This window comes from Sus scrofa, chromosome 3 (assembly GCF_054392235.1).
Source record: "Sus scrofa isolate SSC_HxYL_T2T_F1_AM1 chromosome 3, Sscrofa_HxYL_maternal_Yorkshire_Landrace_v2.0, whole genome shotgun sequence".
Taxonomy (NCBI): Eukaryota; Metazoa; Chordata; class Mammalia; order Artiodactyla; family Suidae; genus Sus; species Sus scrofa.
This window is the reverse complement of record NC_139385.1, coordinates 45,868,198-45,882,062: the sequence shown is the minus strand read 5'-3', so window position 1 is coordinate 45,882,062 and position 13,865 is coordinate 45,868,198. Positions and strand designations below refer to the sequence as shown.

General features: G+C 52.1%; 1 protein-coding gene, 1 long non-coding RNA gene and 1 pseudogene across 6 annotated transcripts in view; 2 read left to right on the top strand and 1 right to left on the bottom strand.

Moving 5' to 3' along the window:
• The window catches only part of PDPK1 (3-phosphoinositide dependent protein kinase 1), an 85,620-nt gene that overhangs the window by 53,177 nt on the left and 18,578 nt on the right, over nt 1-13,865 (top strand). For all 5 annotated transcript variants that reach the window (XM_085018051.1, XM_085018050.1, XM_021086751.2 and 2 more), the window contains 3 exons: nt 7,727-7,802; nt 12,772-12,840; nt 13,025-13,121. In XM_085018051.1, coding sequence (XP_084874177.1) covers nt 7,727-7,802; nt 12,772-12,840; nt 13,025-13,121 — 242 coding nt within the window. The remainder of the gene's footprint in view (nt 1-7,726; nt 7,803-12,771; nt 12,841-13,024; nt 13,122-13,865) is intronic.
• On the bottom strand, nt 1,072-4,681 carry LOC146404593 (uncharacterized). Its single transcript, XR_014841084.1, has 2 exons — nt 3,230-4,681; nt 1,072-1,207 (listed from the first exon to the last, which is right to left on the bottom strand). It is a non-coding gene; the product is annotated as an uncharacterized LOC146404593 (long non-coding RNA).
• LOC146404592 (large ribosomal subunit protein eL34 pseudogene) lies at nt 10,281-10,923 on the top strand (annotated as a pseudogene).

Below are 13,865 nucleotides of genomic sequence, written 5' to 3'. Positions count from 1 at the left end.
GGCTGGCAGCTGTAGCTCCAATTCAACCCCTAGCCTGGGAACTTCCGTATGCCAAGGGTACGGCCCTTAAAAAGAGAAGAAAAAAAAATTTCAGTCACTGTTAAATTTCCAATCATAATTTCACATCATAGTTTTTTGGTGGTTGTTTCTTTGAATAAGGGTTCAAAGAAAGTTCTCAGATTGAGCTTAGCTAATTTGTCTTTTAAATTTCTTCTAATCTATAGTTTCTTCTGCATCTTTATTTGTTCCCTTGCAGTCCGTTGAAGAAACCAGCTCGTTTGTCTTAGAGTCTCCCAGCATTTTTCGATTGCGTCTCTGAGGAGTCCTGTAACATGGCCCTCTCCCCTCTGAATGTCTTGAGAACCGAGAGTTGGATGTGCCTGTTTGGTCATGTTCAGGGACCGTCCTCGGGCCCCACGGGCTGGTGTGTGTGGTGTGCTCTTCCTCAGGAGGGATCCAGCCTCCAGCCTTCTCTCCCTCTGCGGTGGCAGCAGCCCTGTGCAGCCGTCTGTTCACTAGGGAAGGCAGAGCGAGCATGGTCCCGTTCTTTCAGCCTCGAGCGGGAATTCTTCTTGTGGAGGAAAAACAGGGTCAAGGCTTGCTTCTTTCCACTTTGTTTGCAGCTTTGGAAAAGCATGAATTGGTTCACAATCATTTGCCAGTGATGACCAATTTATCAAAAATATTATTACCCCACCTCACACCGTACCCACAAGTTAACTTGGGTAGATCAAAGGTCTGAATGTAGGAACTGAAACCATGACACTCTTGGAAGAAAGCTTAGGAGTGCATCTTCATAACCTCGGCTTAGGCAGTGGTTTCTTCGGTACACCTCGAAAGCACCATCAGCCAAACAAGTTTTAAAACTCTTGTGCCGGGATACCATGAGGAACGTGAAAAGACAGCTCATGGGGTTGAATAGGAAAAGATTTTCAAATCATATGTTTCATGGACTTATATCCAAGAATATCTAGAAAACTCGTAACGAAACAAATTTTTTTTAAACAGGCAAAAGATCTGAATAGATTTTTTTTTTTTTTTTTTTTTTTTTGGCCACACCTGCAGCATATGGAAGTTCCCAGGCTAGGGGTTGAATCAGAGCTGCAGCTGCCGGCCTACACCACAGCCACAGCCACAGCAACACCATATCCAAGCCTTGTCTGAGACCTACAACCACAGCTCATGGCAACGCCGGATCCTTAACCCACTGAGCAAGGACAAGGATTGAACCCTACTGGTCGGGTTCATTTCTACTGAGCCACACTGGGAACTCCCTGAATAGACATTTCTTCAAAGAAGATAAACAAATGGCTCATAAACATGTGCTGAACATTATTACAGAAATGCAAATCAAAGCCACAGTGAGATACCACTCTAAACCCTCTGGACTGGCAATGATCAAAAAGAAAGACGGCAGAGTTGCTGCGGTGGCTCAGCAGAAAGGAATCCGATGAGTATCCATGAGAACGCAGGTTCGATCCCTGGCCTTGCTCAGTGGGTTAAGGACCTGGCGTTGCCATGAGCTGTGGTGTAGGTCCCAGACGAGGGTCAGATCCTGCGTTGCTGTGGCTGTGGTGTAGGCCATCGACCATGGCTCTGATTCAACCCTTAGCCTGAGAACCTCCATATGCCGCACATGTGGCCCTAAAAAGACCACACATGCACACAAAAACAGTGACAAGTATTATCAAGAGTGTGGAAAAATTGAAGCCCTCACATTCTCCAGGTAGGAATGTCTAATGATGCAGTCACTTTGGAAAGTCTGGCAATTCGTCCAGAGTTTGAGCTTAGTTACCTTATTCACCTTAGTTACCTCAATTCAGCTTCTAGATATATATCTAAGAGAATTGAGAACAAATGCTTACTTAAAAAGTTGCACACCAGTGTTCACAGCAGCTTTATTTGTAATAGCCTAGAAGTGGAAGCAACTCAAGCCTCCTTGAGCTGATGAATGGACCAACAGAATGTGGTCTGTCTGTACGGTGGAGATCATTTAGCCTTAATAAGGACTGAGGTTCCTGTACAGGCTGCAGCATTTATGGAAACATCCTGCTGGGCGAAAGCCAGCTGGGATTTGGATGGCGACTATGCTGATTGTCCCGGTCCGTTGGGGGAGTTTTGCCGTCTTAACAGTGCGAAGTCTTCCGATCCTTCAGTGCGGATTGCCTTTCTGTTTGTTAGATCTTTTGCCATTTCTTTCAAAATTCTTTTGTAGTTTTCAGCGTATAAGCTTTGCACACACACACATACAAAAAAAAGCTTTGCACTTCTTTTGTGAAATTAATTCCTAAGTGTTTCATTTTTGAGGTTATTGTAAATTGTTTAATTTTCAGATTATTCATTGTGACTATATGGAAATGCTGTTTGCGTGTTTCTTTTTGGTCTTTCTTTTTGATCTTAGGTCTTGCAGCCTTTATGGTCGCTCCTGTGGCACATGGAAGTTCCGGGGCCAGGGATTGAATGCGACCCATAGCTGTGGCACCACAGGGTCCTTTAACCCACTGTGCCACAGTGGGAACTCCAGTTGTAATAGTTTTTTAGTGGAGTCCTTGGGACTTTTTACATGTAGAATCATGCCATCAATGATTAGAGATAATTTTACTTTTCACGTTGGATGCCTTTTATTTCATTTCTTTGCCTGATGACCGTGGCCAGAACCTCCTGTACAGTGTTGAATGGAAGTGACGGGAGCAGGCGTCCCTGTCTCGTTCCTGACCTTGGGGGCAAGCTTTCAGCCTTTGGTCCTGAGGGTGATGGTAGCGCTGATGTTTTCGTAGTTGTCTTCATCAGGTTGAGGAAGTTCCCCTTTGTCACTAGTTTGCTTTGTAATTTATCATGAAAGAGTGTTGAATTTTTGTTAGATGCTCTTTCTGCGTCTATTGAAATGGTCATTTTTTTTTTTTTTGTCCTTTATTCTAACGGTGTGTGTAAGATAATGACTGGTTTTATGCACCGAACCACCTCGCATTCCTGAGGTAAATCCCACTTGGTCGTGGTGCAGACTCCTTTTTTCTTTTTTCTGCACACTCCTTTTTTTTTTTTTTTTTTTTTTTTTTTTTTTTTTTTGTCTTTCTGCCTTTTCTTGAGCTGCTCCCGTGGTATACGGAGGTTCCCAGGCTAGGGGTCGAATTGGAGCTGTAGCCACCGGCCTACGCCAGAGCCACAGCAACGCAGGATCCGAGCCGAGACCTACACCACAGCTCACGGCAACGCCGGATCCTTAACCCACTGAGCAAGGCCAGGGATCGAACCCACAACCTCATGGCTCCTTGTCGGATTCGTTAACCACTGCGCCACATGGGAACTCCTGCACACTCCTTTTTATGCGTTGCTGGGTTTGGATTGCTTGGCTTCTGTCCGAGAGCCTTTGCACCTGTAACTTTGCAACGAGCGGGGTTGTCTTCCGACCTTAGGAACACTCGGCCCTCTTTCCCACTGGCCCCGCAGTCTAGCTTACAGATCCGTGGTGGCTAGGCCCCAGGGTGCTGCTGCTTGTTTGTTCGGACCACTTTAAAGGTGGAGACCACAGCCCAGCCTGAGGCCCTTCTTCCCCTTCACCTTGACCTGTAGCCTCCTGTCAAGTGGCTCAGGGGCACGAAGGAGGCAGCACTGGCCAACGGGGGTCACGGGCCTGGCTTCCCAGTGGCCTGAGACGGCTGACCTTCCACCGACCTCTGAGCGTCTGCGGGAGGGGATGGGTGCAGGACGGTAACTAGATTATCTCTGTTCAGTGCTTCTGTGCCTCATGGTAGTCCTGCATTTGTTCTTCTGTTTTTTCTTTTTTCTTTTTTGGCTGTACCCACGGCACATGGAAGTTCCCTGGGCCAGGGATTGAATCCACACCACAGCAGTGACCCAAGCCGCTTCGGTGACAGGTGACAGTACCAGGTCTTTGACCCACTGGGCCACGAGGAAAATCCTATCTCTGGTTTTCTTCCTTCCTTTTTTTTTTTTCTGTCTTTTTGCCTTTTTCTAGGGCCGCTCCTATGGCATATGGAGGTTCCCAGGCTAGGGATGGAATCAGAGCTGTAGCCGCCCGTCTACGCCAGAGCCACAGCAACTTGGGATCTGAGCCACGTCTGCAACCTACACCACAGCTCACGGCAACGCCAGATCCTTAACCCATTGATTGAGGCCAGGGATTGAACCTGCAACCTCATGGTTCCTAGTCAGATTCGTTAACCACTGCGCCATGACGGGAACTCCTCTTCCTTCCTTCTTTCCTTCCCTCACTCCTTCCCTTCCTTCCTTCCTGTTCCTCTGTCATTTCTTTCTTTCTTTTGGCCACACTGGTGGCGTGTGGAGTTCTAGGGTCAGGGAGGGGACCTGAACCACAGCAGTGACTGTGCCGGATCATCAACCCCTGAGCCAGCAGGGATTTCCTCTCCGTGGTTTTCTAATGCACCCCGATGTTACATTTGTGAAGATGAAGAGGAGAAAATTACTTGTTTTCACTAACCTTTCAGTAAAATTGAGCGTTTCCCTCAGTTGTGAAAGTAGCAGCAAACATCTGTGTCATCAGATATCACAGATGTTTTGGAAGTTCCTGGGTGGTGCAGCAGCTTTAGGATCTGGCGCTGCCGCCACTCTGGTGAATGTTACAGCTACAGCATGGGTTTGATCCCTGGCCCTGGAACTTTCACATGTCATGGATGTGGCAAAAAAGAAAAAAAAAAAAAAATCTCAGAAACAATGCACAATTTTTCTGAGGAACAGAAACACCGAACAGGTAGGGTACCCAGTGCAGACCTGGCCCCTGAGGGATCCGTGTTGTCCTGCAGTTGGTACTAGGTCTGTCCTGAGGGTCAAGGGCCAGAAACGGAATGGCTGGGTCAGAGAGGGGGTCTCTAGTTCTCTGTGGCTTTTGGTGCCAATGGGAAATTTGCTCCCCCAAAGCCACACCCTCTCCCCTTGCCACCAGCAGCAGGGTGAGCTTTTGCTCCTCAGACCCTTGCCATGCTGTGTGTATTCCTTCTTTTTAATCTTTGCTGATTTGATGAGCTGTCATGTGTTCATTGGCATTCCTTTGATTCGTTGCTCGAGTTGGATAGTTTCATTTGATTTTGGCTCTTGGTTTGTTTTTTTTCCTCCCATGAATCCCCTCAGTGTTCTTGGTCCTCTCAGGGTCCTGGCAGGATGCCAGTGTGGCCACAAGCCCTTACAAGAGAAGGCTCACCCAGGTGACCCCTTAGAGGCAGCAGGGCCCAAGGAAGCTGGATTCTTGGAGTGGGAGTATGAGCCCCTCAGCCTGGGACGGCAGGTGGGAGGACCAGCATCTGAGGGGGGTGAGTGCAGTGTGCGGGTGGCCAGGAGGAGCACACCCCCACCTCTCTCCTGCCTCCCCCCGGGGTTTCCTGCTGACTCCAGGGTACAGAGAAGGACAGGGACCACATCTGGGAACACGAGGGCAGAGGCAGCATTCTGGCTTTGGCTGTGTGGAGGCATCTGTGTCTGGAGGCCCCCGTACTTCCTGCGTAGCGGTAGGAAGTCTGCCCACCCCTACCCCTGCCTCCCTACCCCACCCCACCCCTGCCTACCCCACCTACCTACCCACCCCACCTCTTCCCACCCCTACCTGCCCACCCCACTCCTCCCTACCCATCTCAGGGCTGGCACGTGGGAGGCTGTTGGCCTCCAGAGCCTGTCTCCCGCAGACCGTCGCTGAACTGGATGTGGCCATGAGCCTATATTTCCTTTGTACTTTCATTCTGGTGTTGCGTTATTTATAGCTGTATACTCTGAAGGATTTCGTAGACAAAGCACAGGTCTGTTGCGGCTTGCTGCAGGTAGCTGTGTCTTGTCAAGTGAGTTTTGAGTCGACCCAAGCCCAGGTGCCCTAGACAGAGCCCTCAGTCAGTGCAGGCGAGAGCGTGCGTCCCCGCACTGGCCTGCCGCGTATCAGGGTGCTCAGCTTAGAGAGGGGAGACGGGAGGTAAGGAGCTGCGAGCCATCCTCCCTCCCCTCCCTCCCCTCTAGAACATCCCTGAACTACAGGAGCTGCCCTGCGGGGCTTAAGGCTGGGGGTGGGGTGGCGGGCACTGTCCCAGTGAGGGTGCTCAGCCAGGTCCCTGGGGGCATCTGGGCTTGGCAGAGTCTTGGCTGTGGGGTTGTCTCGTGCCTTCAGGGTACTTGGTGGTATCTCTGGCTTCTACCCACTTGGGGACAGCAGCCCCTGCCTACCCCTTGTTGTGACAGCTGGACATGTTGCCAAGGGGCCTAGTTGTCCACAGCTGAAATGGTGGGGCCACCAAGCAAGACCCTTCCAGCAGGTGTCACTTGGTGGTCATGGTGGTGTTTTTTGTCTTTTTAGGGCCGCACCTGTGGCATATGGAAGTTCCCAGACTAGGGGTCGCATCAGAGCTACAGCTGCCAGCCTACACCACAGCTCACAGCAACGCTGGATTTCTAACCCACTGAGCAAGGCCAGGGATCGAACCCACATCCTCATGGATACTAGTTGGGTTCATTACCACCGAGCTACAGTGGGAACTCTGTGTTACTGCTTTGATCGCTGCCAGATTTGGGAGGTGATCCAGAAGGGCTGGAGGCCCTCGGCAGTGGTGGGTGTGTTTGTGTGATGTTTTACCCAGTACACCTTCCAGGTTGCTTCAGGGAAGTTTGTCCGCAGAGACACGTAGTTTCCAGGCCAGTTATTAGAGGTGTGGAGAAAGGGGACAGCTTGGTCTGTAGAAGGTGGGCCGGGTAAAAGGGCCGTGTGTGTCCGGAGCAGAACGGTGTTGGACTGTGGCATTGGGCCGTCCACTCGCGCTGGGTTGCTATTCCAGGACCTGTTGGTGGGAGGGGCTCTGAGCAGGACCAGAGCCTTGCTGGCGGCCACTCAGAGTGGGTTACAGAGTCTGGGGACGCAGCACAGGCGTGGAAGGTTGTGAGAGGCAGTTTGCTGCCAGGACCATGGGCATCACCAGGGAATCGGTGGAGGTGGCGCGATGCTCCACGTGTTGCTTCGAGAAGCAATTTGGCCTCAGATGGCGGGTGGCTCTCCCGTGGAGTCCATGAGCCTGTATCCTCTGGTCAGGGAGAGGGTCAAAAGCCCCTGCTGTGGCCATGATGCCAGAGGAGGCCTACGGGGGATGCCTCTGGGCTGACCAGTGGGTAGGCTGCCTGTGCCCGTGGGGCTGCTGTCCGGGCTGCCCAGCTGCTGAGGAGCCACTAAAGGGCCGTAGGCAGCAGTGCCGCCTTTCTGCGGTGACGGGTGGGTCCACCAGCCAGACCCTGCAAATCTGCAGTTGAACTTGGCGCATCTGTTGCCCATCCTTTGTTGTGAGGGAGGGTATCCCCGCCTGCAAGGCAGCCTGCAGGAGATCCAGTCCTTTCCAGATTCTGTGCATGTCTGGGGCTGTTTTAGGCCCCGCAGCCTAAACAGCAGTGAAGAAACAGACGAGACCCCTCAAAACACACCTAGCGGACAGCGCTGAGCGGGTGCGGCTCAGGCGTGAGGGGAGCCGTGCCGTGCCGGAGAATGTGCGGCCCCGAGGGCCCAGGAGGGGGATCCTGGCAGTCAGGGCGGGTGGCACTGAGCTGGGGACCTTTGAGCCGGGCCTGGGGCGGGGGGAGGCTGCAGGCCTCGGGGAAGGGCGTGCGAGGGGAGGGCCCTGGACGGGAGCGTGTGGGCTCGCGTCCTGGGAGCTGAGCGCTGACTGTGTCGCGACCTGGCTGGAAGCACGGTGTCTCAGCATGACCTTCTCCCTCTTCCTCTTCCCATCAGCCAGGGCCAACTCGTTTGTAGGAACAGCCCAGTATGTTTCTCCAGAGCTGCTCACAGAGAAGTCGGCCTGTAAAAGGTAACCTGTTTTCATCTCGTTCATTACTTCTCTTTTCTCTAAAGTAGCCAGTGCTTTTTTTTGAGTGGAGTTAATAGTCCCGAGAAATGCCTTTCATGGCCTTTCTGTAGCCAAGCCTGCTTAGGAAGAAGTCAGCCTTTCGCCTTTTAACCAGTATCTTTCCTTTGATAACCTGTGTGTTACTTTATTGTTATGACTTACACTCCTTGGGGTGGTCGTTGCTTTATGCTTTGAGATTTGACCTTGTTCCTTTCAGAACAACTAACTATTGCAGAGGAGTGTGGCTGGCAGGTGTGTGTTTACACAGGGCTTCCTGCTGTGTCCCAGAGCCCTGCCTTCCTTGGTGCGGAGTCTGGCTCAGGTCGCCTGGCTGTGGCGGCAGCTGCAGGTCAGCTGGGGTAGTGTGCTCTGCACAGTGCAGGACGGACCCAGAAGGCAGTGTGTGTGGGAGGGGGTAGGCCTGGGCCAGGGGCCCGGCCAGCACTGCAGGGGGCAGGCCTGGTGAGGGCCTTGGTGGAGGCCTCGGTTGTAAAAATTAGAAGTGCAGGGGGCTGTGGTGTTCTGTTCACAAGAGCAGAGGTTTGGAGAGCGGACAGGGGTCGGTGGCAGGACAGCTGGGTGGTGGAGGTAAAGAGGGTAGGGTGCTGCTGACCAGGAGCTGGAAGAAGGCTGGGGAGCAGGTGGAAGACAGAGGTGGGGGTGACGAGTTCTCTGGTTGAAGCTTTTCTTGGGATTCTGCCTGCCCTGGGGCAGATGTTCTGCTCAACCCACTGGCACCATCCCTGGTGTTGACAGAGGGCCACACAGTCTGTGCCCAGACTGCCCGAGGCAGCAGAGGCACGGCAGCTCTGTGTCTCTGAGCCTGACAGCTTTTAGACACTTCCTGGGGTGTGTGGCCACGGGGCACAGGCATGATGACGGATGGGCAGACGCTCAGAAAAACTCAACTTGGGCATCTTAGCAGTCCCTGGGTTCTTGTTTTTAAAGCTGATCGAGCCAACAGACTTTGAGCTCTTACTGTGGGCCAGTGGCTGCTGTAAGGTCAGGGCTTCCCCGCTGGGACAGCGCTCCCACTAAAGGAGCATCTGGCCTTGTCTAGACATGGTGTTGCCGTCACAATGCGGTGGGGCTATGGAGGGAGCAGGTGGCAGCCATCCTGCAGGGTAGAAATGGCCCCATGGCATGTCCTCAGGGCCCAGGTGGAGAAACCCTCTTCCAGGCCATGGGTGCTCTTGGCCGGATTCTCCAAGTATATGTCCCTGCTGCCTAGGAACGAGCTTCTCCTCGCCTTGGGGTTTTCTTTTAGGACGAGGAAGCCCTTTAGCTCCAAGCTGCAGTGAGAGAAGGGAGACACAGCGTGGCTGCCAGCACGCGTGTCCCTGCCTGCCAAACAGAGATAGACGGGAACCAGAGCTGGCTGTGTATCTTTGTATGCTTTTAATTTCAAAGTCATAAGATACTTATTAAAAATAGTTAAGAATTTTTTTCTGATTCTGCAGATGATAAGCTATTCATTGTAAAGAATTCCTGGGTAATACAGAGAATAAAGGAACAGAGAACACTCAGTCTCCAGCCCACTTACAGTGACAGATGATGATTTGATATCTTTCTTTCCAGCTATTTTATGTGTGTTGACATGTAATTTTTATACAGCTGAGCCGCATTGAAAATCATCCTGTTCCTCGTGATTATATAGTGAACAGTTCCCTGGGTCACCAACACTGTTGGCGGAAATCGCCCGTGTGGTTTTCTAGCATATGAGTTTATTGTCGCTCATTGAACCTTTCTCTTGTTGTTGAACATGGAAGTGGTTGGCATTTATTTGGGGCAGTCTGTGCGCCTCCTGTCCTGGGCTGTGGGGGGCAGAGTCCCGTCGGTGCCCTCCCCCCCACTGCCGCCTGTTCAGTGGGCGAGTCCACTGGCAGTGCCAGGGCTGCCCCAGGTCCCTCTATTTGAATTTCAAGAAGTAGAATGACCTGGTTTAACTGAGCATTTAAAAAATCATTAATACAGGAGTTCCTGTCCTGGCGCAGTGGAAATGAATCCGACTAGGAACCGTCAGGTTGCTGGTTCCATCCCTGGCCTCGCTCAGTGGGTTAAGGATCCGGCATTGCTGAGAGCTGTGGTGTGGTTTGCAGATGCAGCTCGGATCTGCTGTTGCTGTGGCTTTGGTGTAGGCCAGGGGCCATAGCTCCAATGAGACCCCTAGCCTGGGAATCTCCACATGCTGCAGGTGCGGCCCTAAAAAAAAAAAAGACGAAAGACAAAAAAAAGCACTGTCTTGTTTAAGTGCCAGGAGGCACAGGAGGCAAGGCCAGACTCACAGGGGATGTTCGTTTAGGAGAAAGCAACTCTACAGATGCACACAACTTCTTGAATTTCATCCTGTTGCAGAGAGCCTTCTCCATTCAGCAGTAAATCTAGTCAGTCTACCAAGATAATGTCACTGTGTTTAATTTTGTAAGGAATACAATAGCACTCTCATATTTTGGTTTTAGTTTTTCAATAAAGTTTTGCTATGGGCTACTTAAAAAAAAATTAAAAAATAAAGAAAATAAAAACAAAAACAAAAAATCATTGGTACAGCTTCTGGGGAAGTATCCAGAGGCATTCACCATGGCCCAGTGGTTGATGTTCCGTCGTAGGCGATCCTACAACACAGCCTCTCACAAAACCAGGCTGTCCCGAACCCCTGGGGATAGAATCATTTACCTTTATACCAAGAAGGCCGGGAAGGCACCAAGATGTGCACGTGGTGTGTGCCCAGGCCGGCTTCGAGGAGTCCGTGCTGCGGGGCCCAAAGTTCTTCCGAGATTGTCTAAATCGAAGAAACACGTCAGCCGGGCCTGGGGTGGTTCCGTGTGTGCTGAATGTGTCTGTGACAGGATCAAGCAAGTGTGCTTCCCTTATTGAGGAGCAGAAAATCGTTGTGAAAGTGTTGGAAGCACCAGCACAGAGTCAGAAAGCTAAATAAAAAAATGAAGCTTTTTTTGAGTAATAAAAAAAATCAAAAGCCAAAAAAAAAAACCAAACAGAAAAACATTGGTACATTCTGCTTTCCAGAAATGTTATGTTGGCTTCCCCCTTTAGTTTTCATTGTATTAAAAAATGTTTTGGGGAGTTCCCGTCATGGCTCAGCAGAAATGAATCTGACTAGCATCTGTGAGGATGCAGCTTCGATCCCTGGCCTCTCTTAGTCGGTTAAGAATCTGGCGTTGCTGTGGCCGTGGTGTGGGCCGGCGGCCACAGCTCCAGTTTGACCCCTAGCCTGGGAACCTCCATATGCCGCAGGTGTGGCCCTAAAAAGTGGGGGGGAGTTTTAAGTAATGAGAAACCCGCTGAAAGTAAGCCCTGTAGCTGGTTCTGCTGGCAGCCCCACTCCTCAGAGTTGACCCCATGAAAGCAGCAGAGGCAGCCCCACCCCCGGCCCTGTCCCTGCCCTCAGGCTGCTTCCACTTGGGAGGCCCCTGCTTTGCCTTCCCTGGTTTCCCAAGGAGCCCCCCATTTTCACTCCACTAATGGGAAGCGTAAGTAGTCGTTACTGACTGGACTGTATGTTCCGTTTTCACATGCCATTTTCCCCGTGTGCGTGTGTGTGTGTGTGTGTTGTGACTCGCTGTTTCTGATTTGTGACATTTTAACGCACATCACATGCTCTGTCTTTCCGGGCCTGAGATCTGGGTACGAGGACAAAGCCTGCCCTGAGGCCCAGGGCTGTAGTTGGCCTGTTGTCTCTGCCCATGTCCTAGCGGTTCTCTTGCAGAATGCCAGGCTGTAGCCTCTTCCAGAAACTTAGCGTATCCAGCAGCCTGTGAGCCCTGCGTACCTCTTGGGCTTGGGGAGGCAGCTGGCCGTGCGGGGCGAGGTGCAGCTTCATGCTCTCGTGGGGCTGAGCTGGAGGAGAATGCAGACCGTGCCGAGGAAATAAAGCATGCAGAGCAGGCAGATGGCAGCTGTGAACTCTGAGGTGCTGAGTGGAGAGGGTGAATGAAGCGGGGTGCCGGGAGGGCCGTGAGGGGAGCAGCCCCTTCAGTGTCCCTGCCAGCTGTTCTAGAAGGGCCTCGGGGACATTCAGAACCACGGTCTGTTGCTCTTAAAATGTGAAATGAAAGTGTTTGTGGTGGAGGGGCAGCCCTTGGCACAGCGCATCCAAGAGGGGAGAGAGAAAGCCTGCTCCGTGCACACCCTGGGCACTGGGATTTGGCTCCTGGGTGTATGTGAACCTGCCTTTGGGTCCCGAGGGTGAATGGTGAGTTAGGAGAGTCTGAGACTGCTCTTAGCTGTGCCCGTCTGCCAGGGTCGTGGTGTGGGGCTCGCTCAGTGCCCCTGCCCCGGCACTGGGAGGAGGTGCGTTTCTGCCAGTGTTCACTGCAGTCCCGAGTGACGACTGCTCCCTGTTAAGGACCAGACTGGGCCTCTGAGAACATTGGTTGCCCCCGAGGAAGGTGGCAAAGCTGTGAGGGAGGCTCACAGCCTGGCCCAGCAGTGCCTCCTGTGTGCGGGATCGTCTGGTCCCATGTCTGCCCGGAACCCCCCTCACAGAGGGCCCAGAGCAGGTTTTTTTTTGTTTGTTTGTTTGTTTGTTTGTTTTTTGACTTTCCTAGGACTGCACCTGTGGCATATGGAGGTTCCCAGGCTAGGGGTCAAATCAGAGCTGCAGCTGCCAACCTATGCCACAGCCACAGCAATGCAGGATCGGAGCCGCGTCTGCAACCTACACTACTGCTCACGGCAACGCCGGATCCTTAACCCACTGAGCGAGGCCAGGGATTGAACCTGCAACCTCATGGTTCCTAGTCGGATTCGTTAACCACTGAGCCATGATGGGAACTCCCAGGGCAAGTTTCTCCCCTCCCCCTGACCTGGTTTTAAAGGAGAGAAGCAGCTCAGAGGCTGAAGTGGTGTGAATGGACAAGGGGCTGCTGAATTTCACACATGTCGTTTTTCTTTGTTTTCCCTTCCCTTAAAGTTCAGACCTTTGGGCTCTTGGATGCATAATATACCAGCTTGTGGCAGGACTGCCCCCGTTCCGAGCTGGGTAAGAGGCCCTTCGGGGCAGCGGACGGGGGCTGGAGGGGGCAGTCCCAGGGGCTGGGCCAGGGTGGGCTGACCTGACTGCAGGCCTTCGGTGAACGCAGGCCCTGCTGGCACAGGGGTGACTGCTGTGTGGGGCAGAGACTTGTGTGACCCTGCCCAGAGTCACGGTTTCTCTTATTTTACAGAAATGAATATCTTATATTTCAGAAGATCATTAAGTTGGAATATGACTTTCCTGAAAAATTCTTTCCTAAAGCAAGAGATCTTGTGGAAAAACTTCTGGTAAATATTTTAAATTTTCTTCTAGTAAAGAAGATCCAGTGGCCACACCGTGGGTCCCTCTGAACTTGTAGTCAGAGTGGCTTTCCGCGGAGGCACCTTTGTTGAATAAAAGGACATGGTTTTTTGGTTGGTTGTTTAGGGCCACGCCGGTGGCATATGGAGGTTCCCAGGCTAGGGGTCCAATGGGAGCTGTAGCTGCCAGCCTCCGTCACAGCCACCGCCACGCCAGATCCCTGACCCACTGAGCGAGGCCAGGGGTCAAACCTGTGTCCTCACGTATACTAGTCAGGTTCTGAACCCCCTGAGTCACAGCAGGAACTCCAAGGGATGGTTTAAGGTTGGTCGTGACTGTCAGTAGATCTCATAAGGCCTTTTCCATTTCCAAGTGCCTGATCATTGACCTTAGGATGGTAGGAAGGGGCTGTCTCGCTTCGCACGTGCCTGTCAGTGCACGGAGCCCTTTACGTTACTGGTTGCTGGAGCACCTGGGTGTGTCGCAGGTGCAGGTGGCTGTAAATCCTGCTTGGCGACATCGTAGACAGCAGTTTCAGTCAGTTACACAAAGCTTGTAAAGATCTACTCCGGTTATGTAGCAAAGGTAAACAGATTTACCCAGGAAGGGAGTGTCTGTTTATGTTCTAGAAACTGCAGCATCCCGTCCTCTGTTTGGCTCCAGACCTCCCCTTCCCTTGAGTTCGGAGGTCGGGTTCAGTCAGCCTCTCCCAGCCCTCCTTCCTGTGTCTC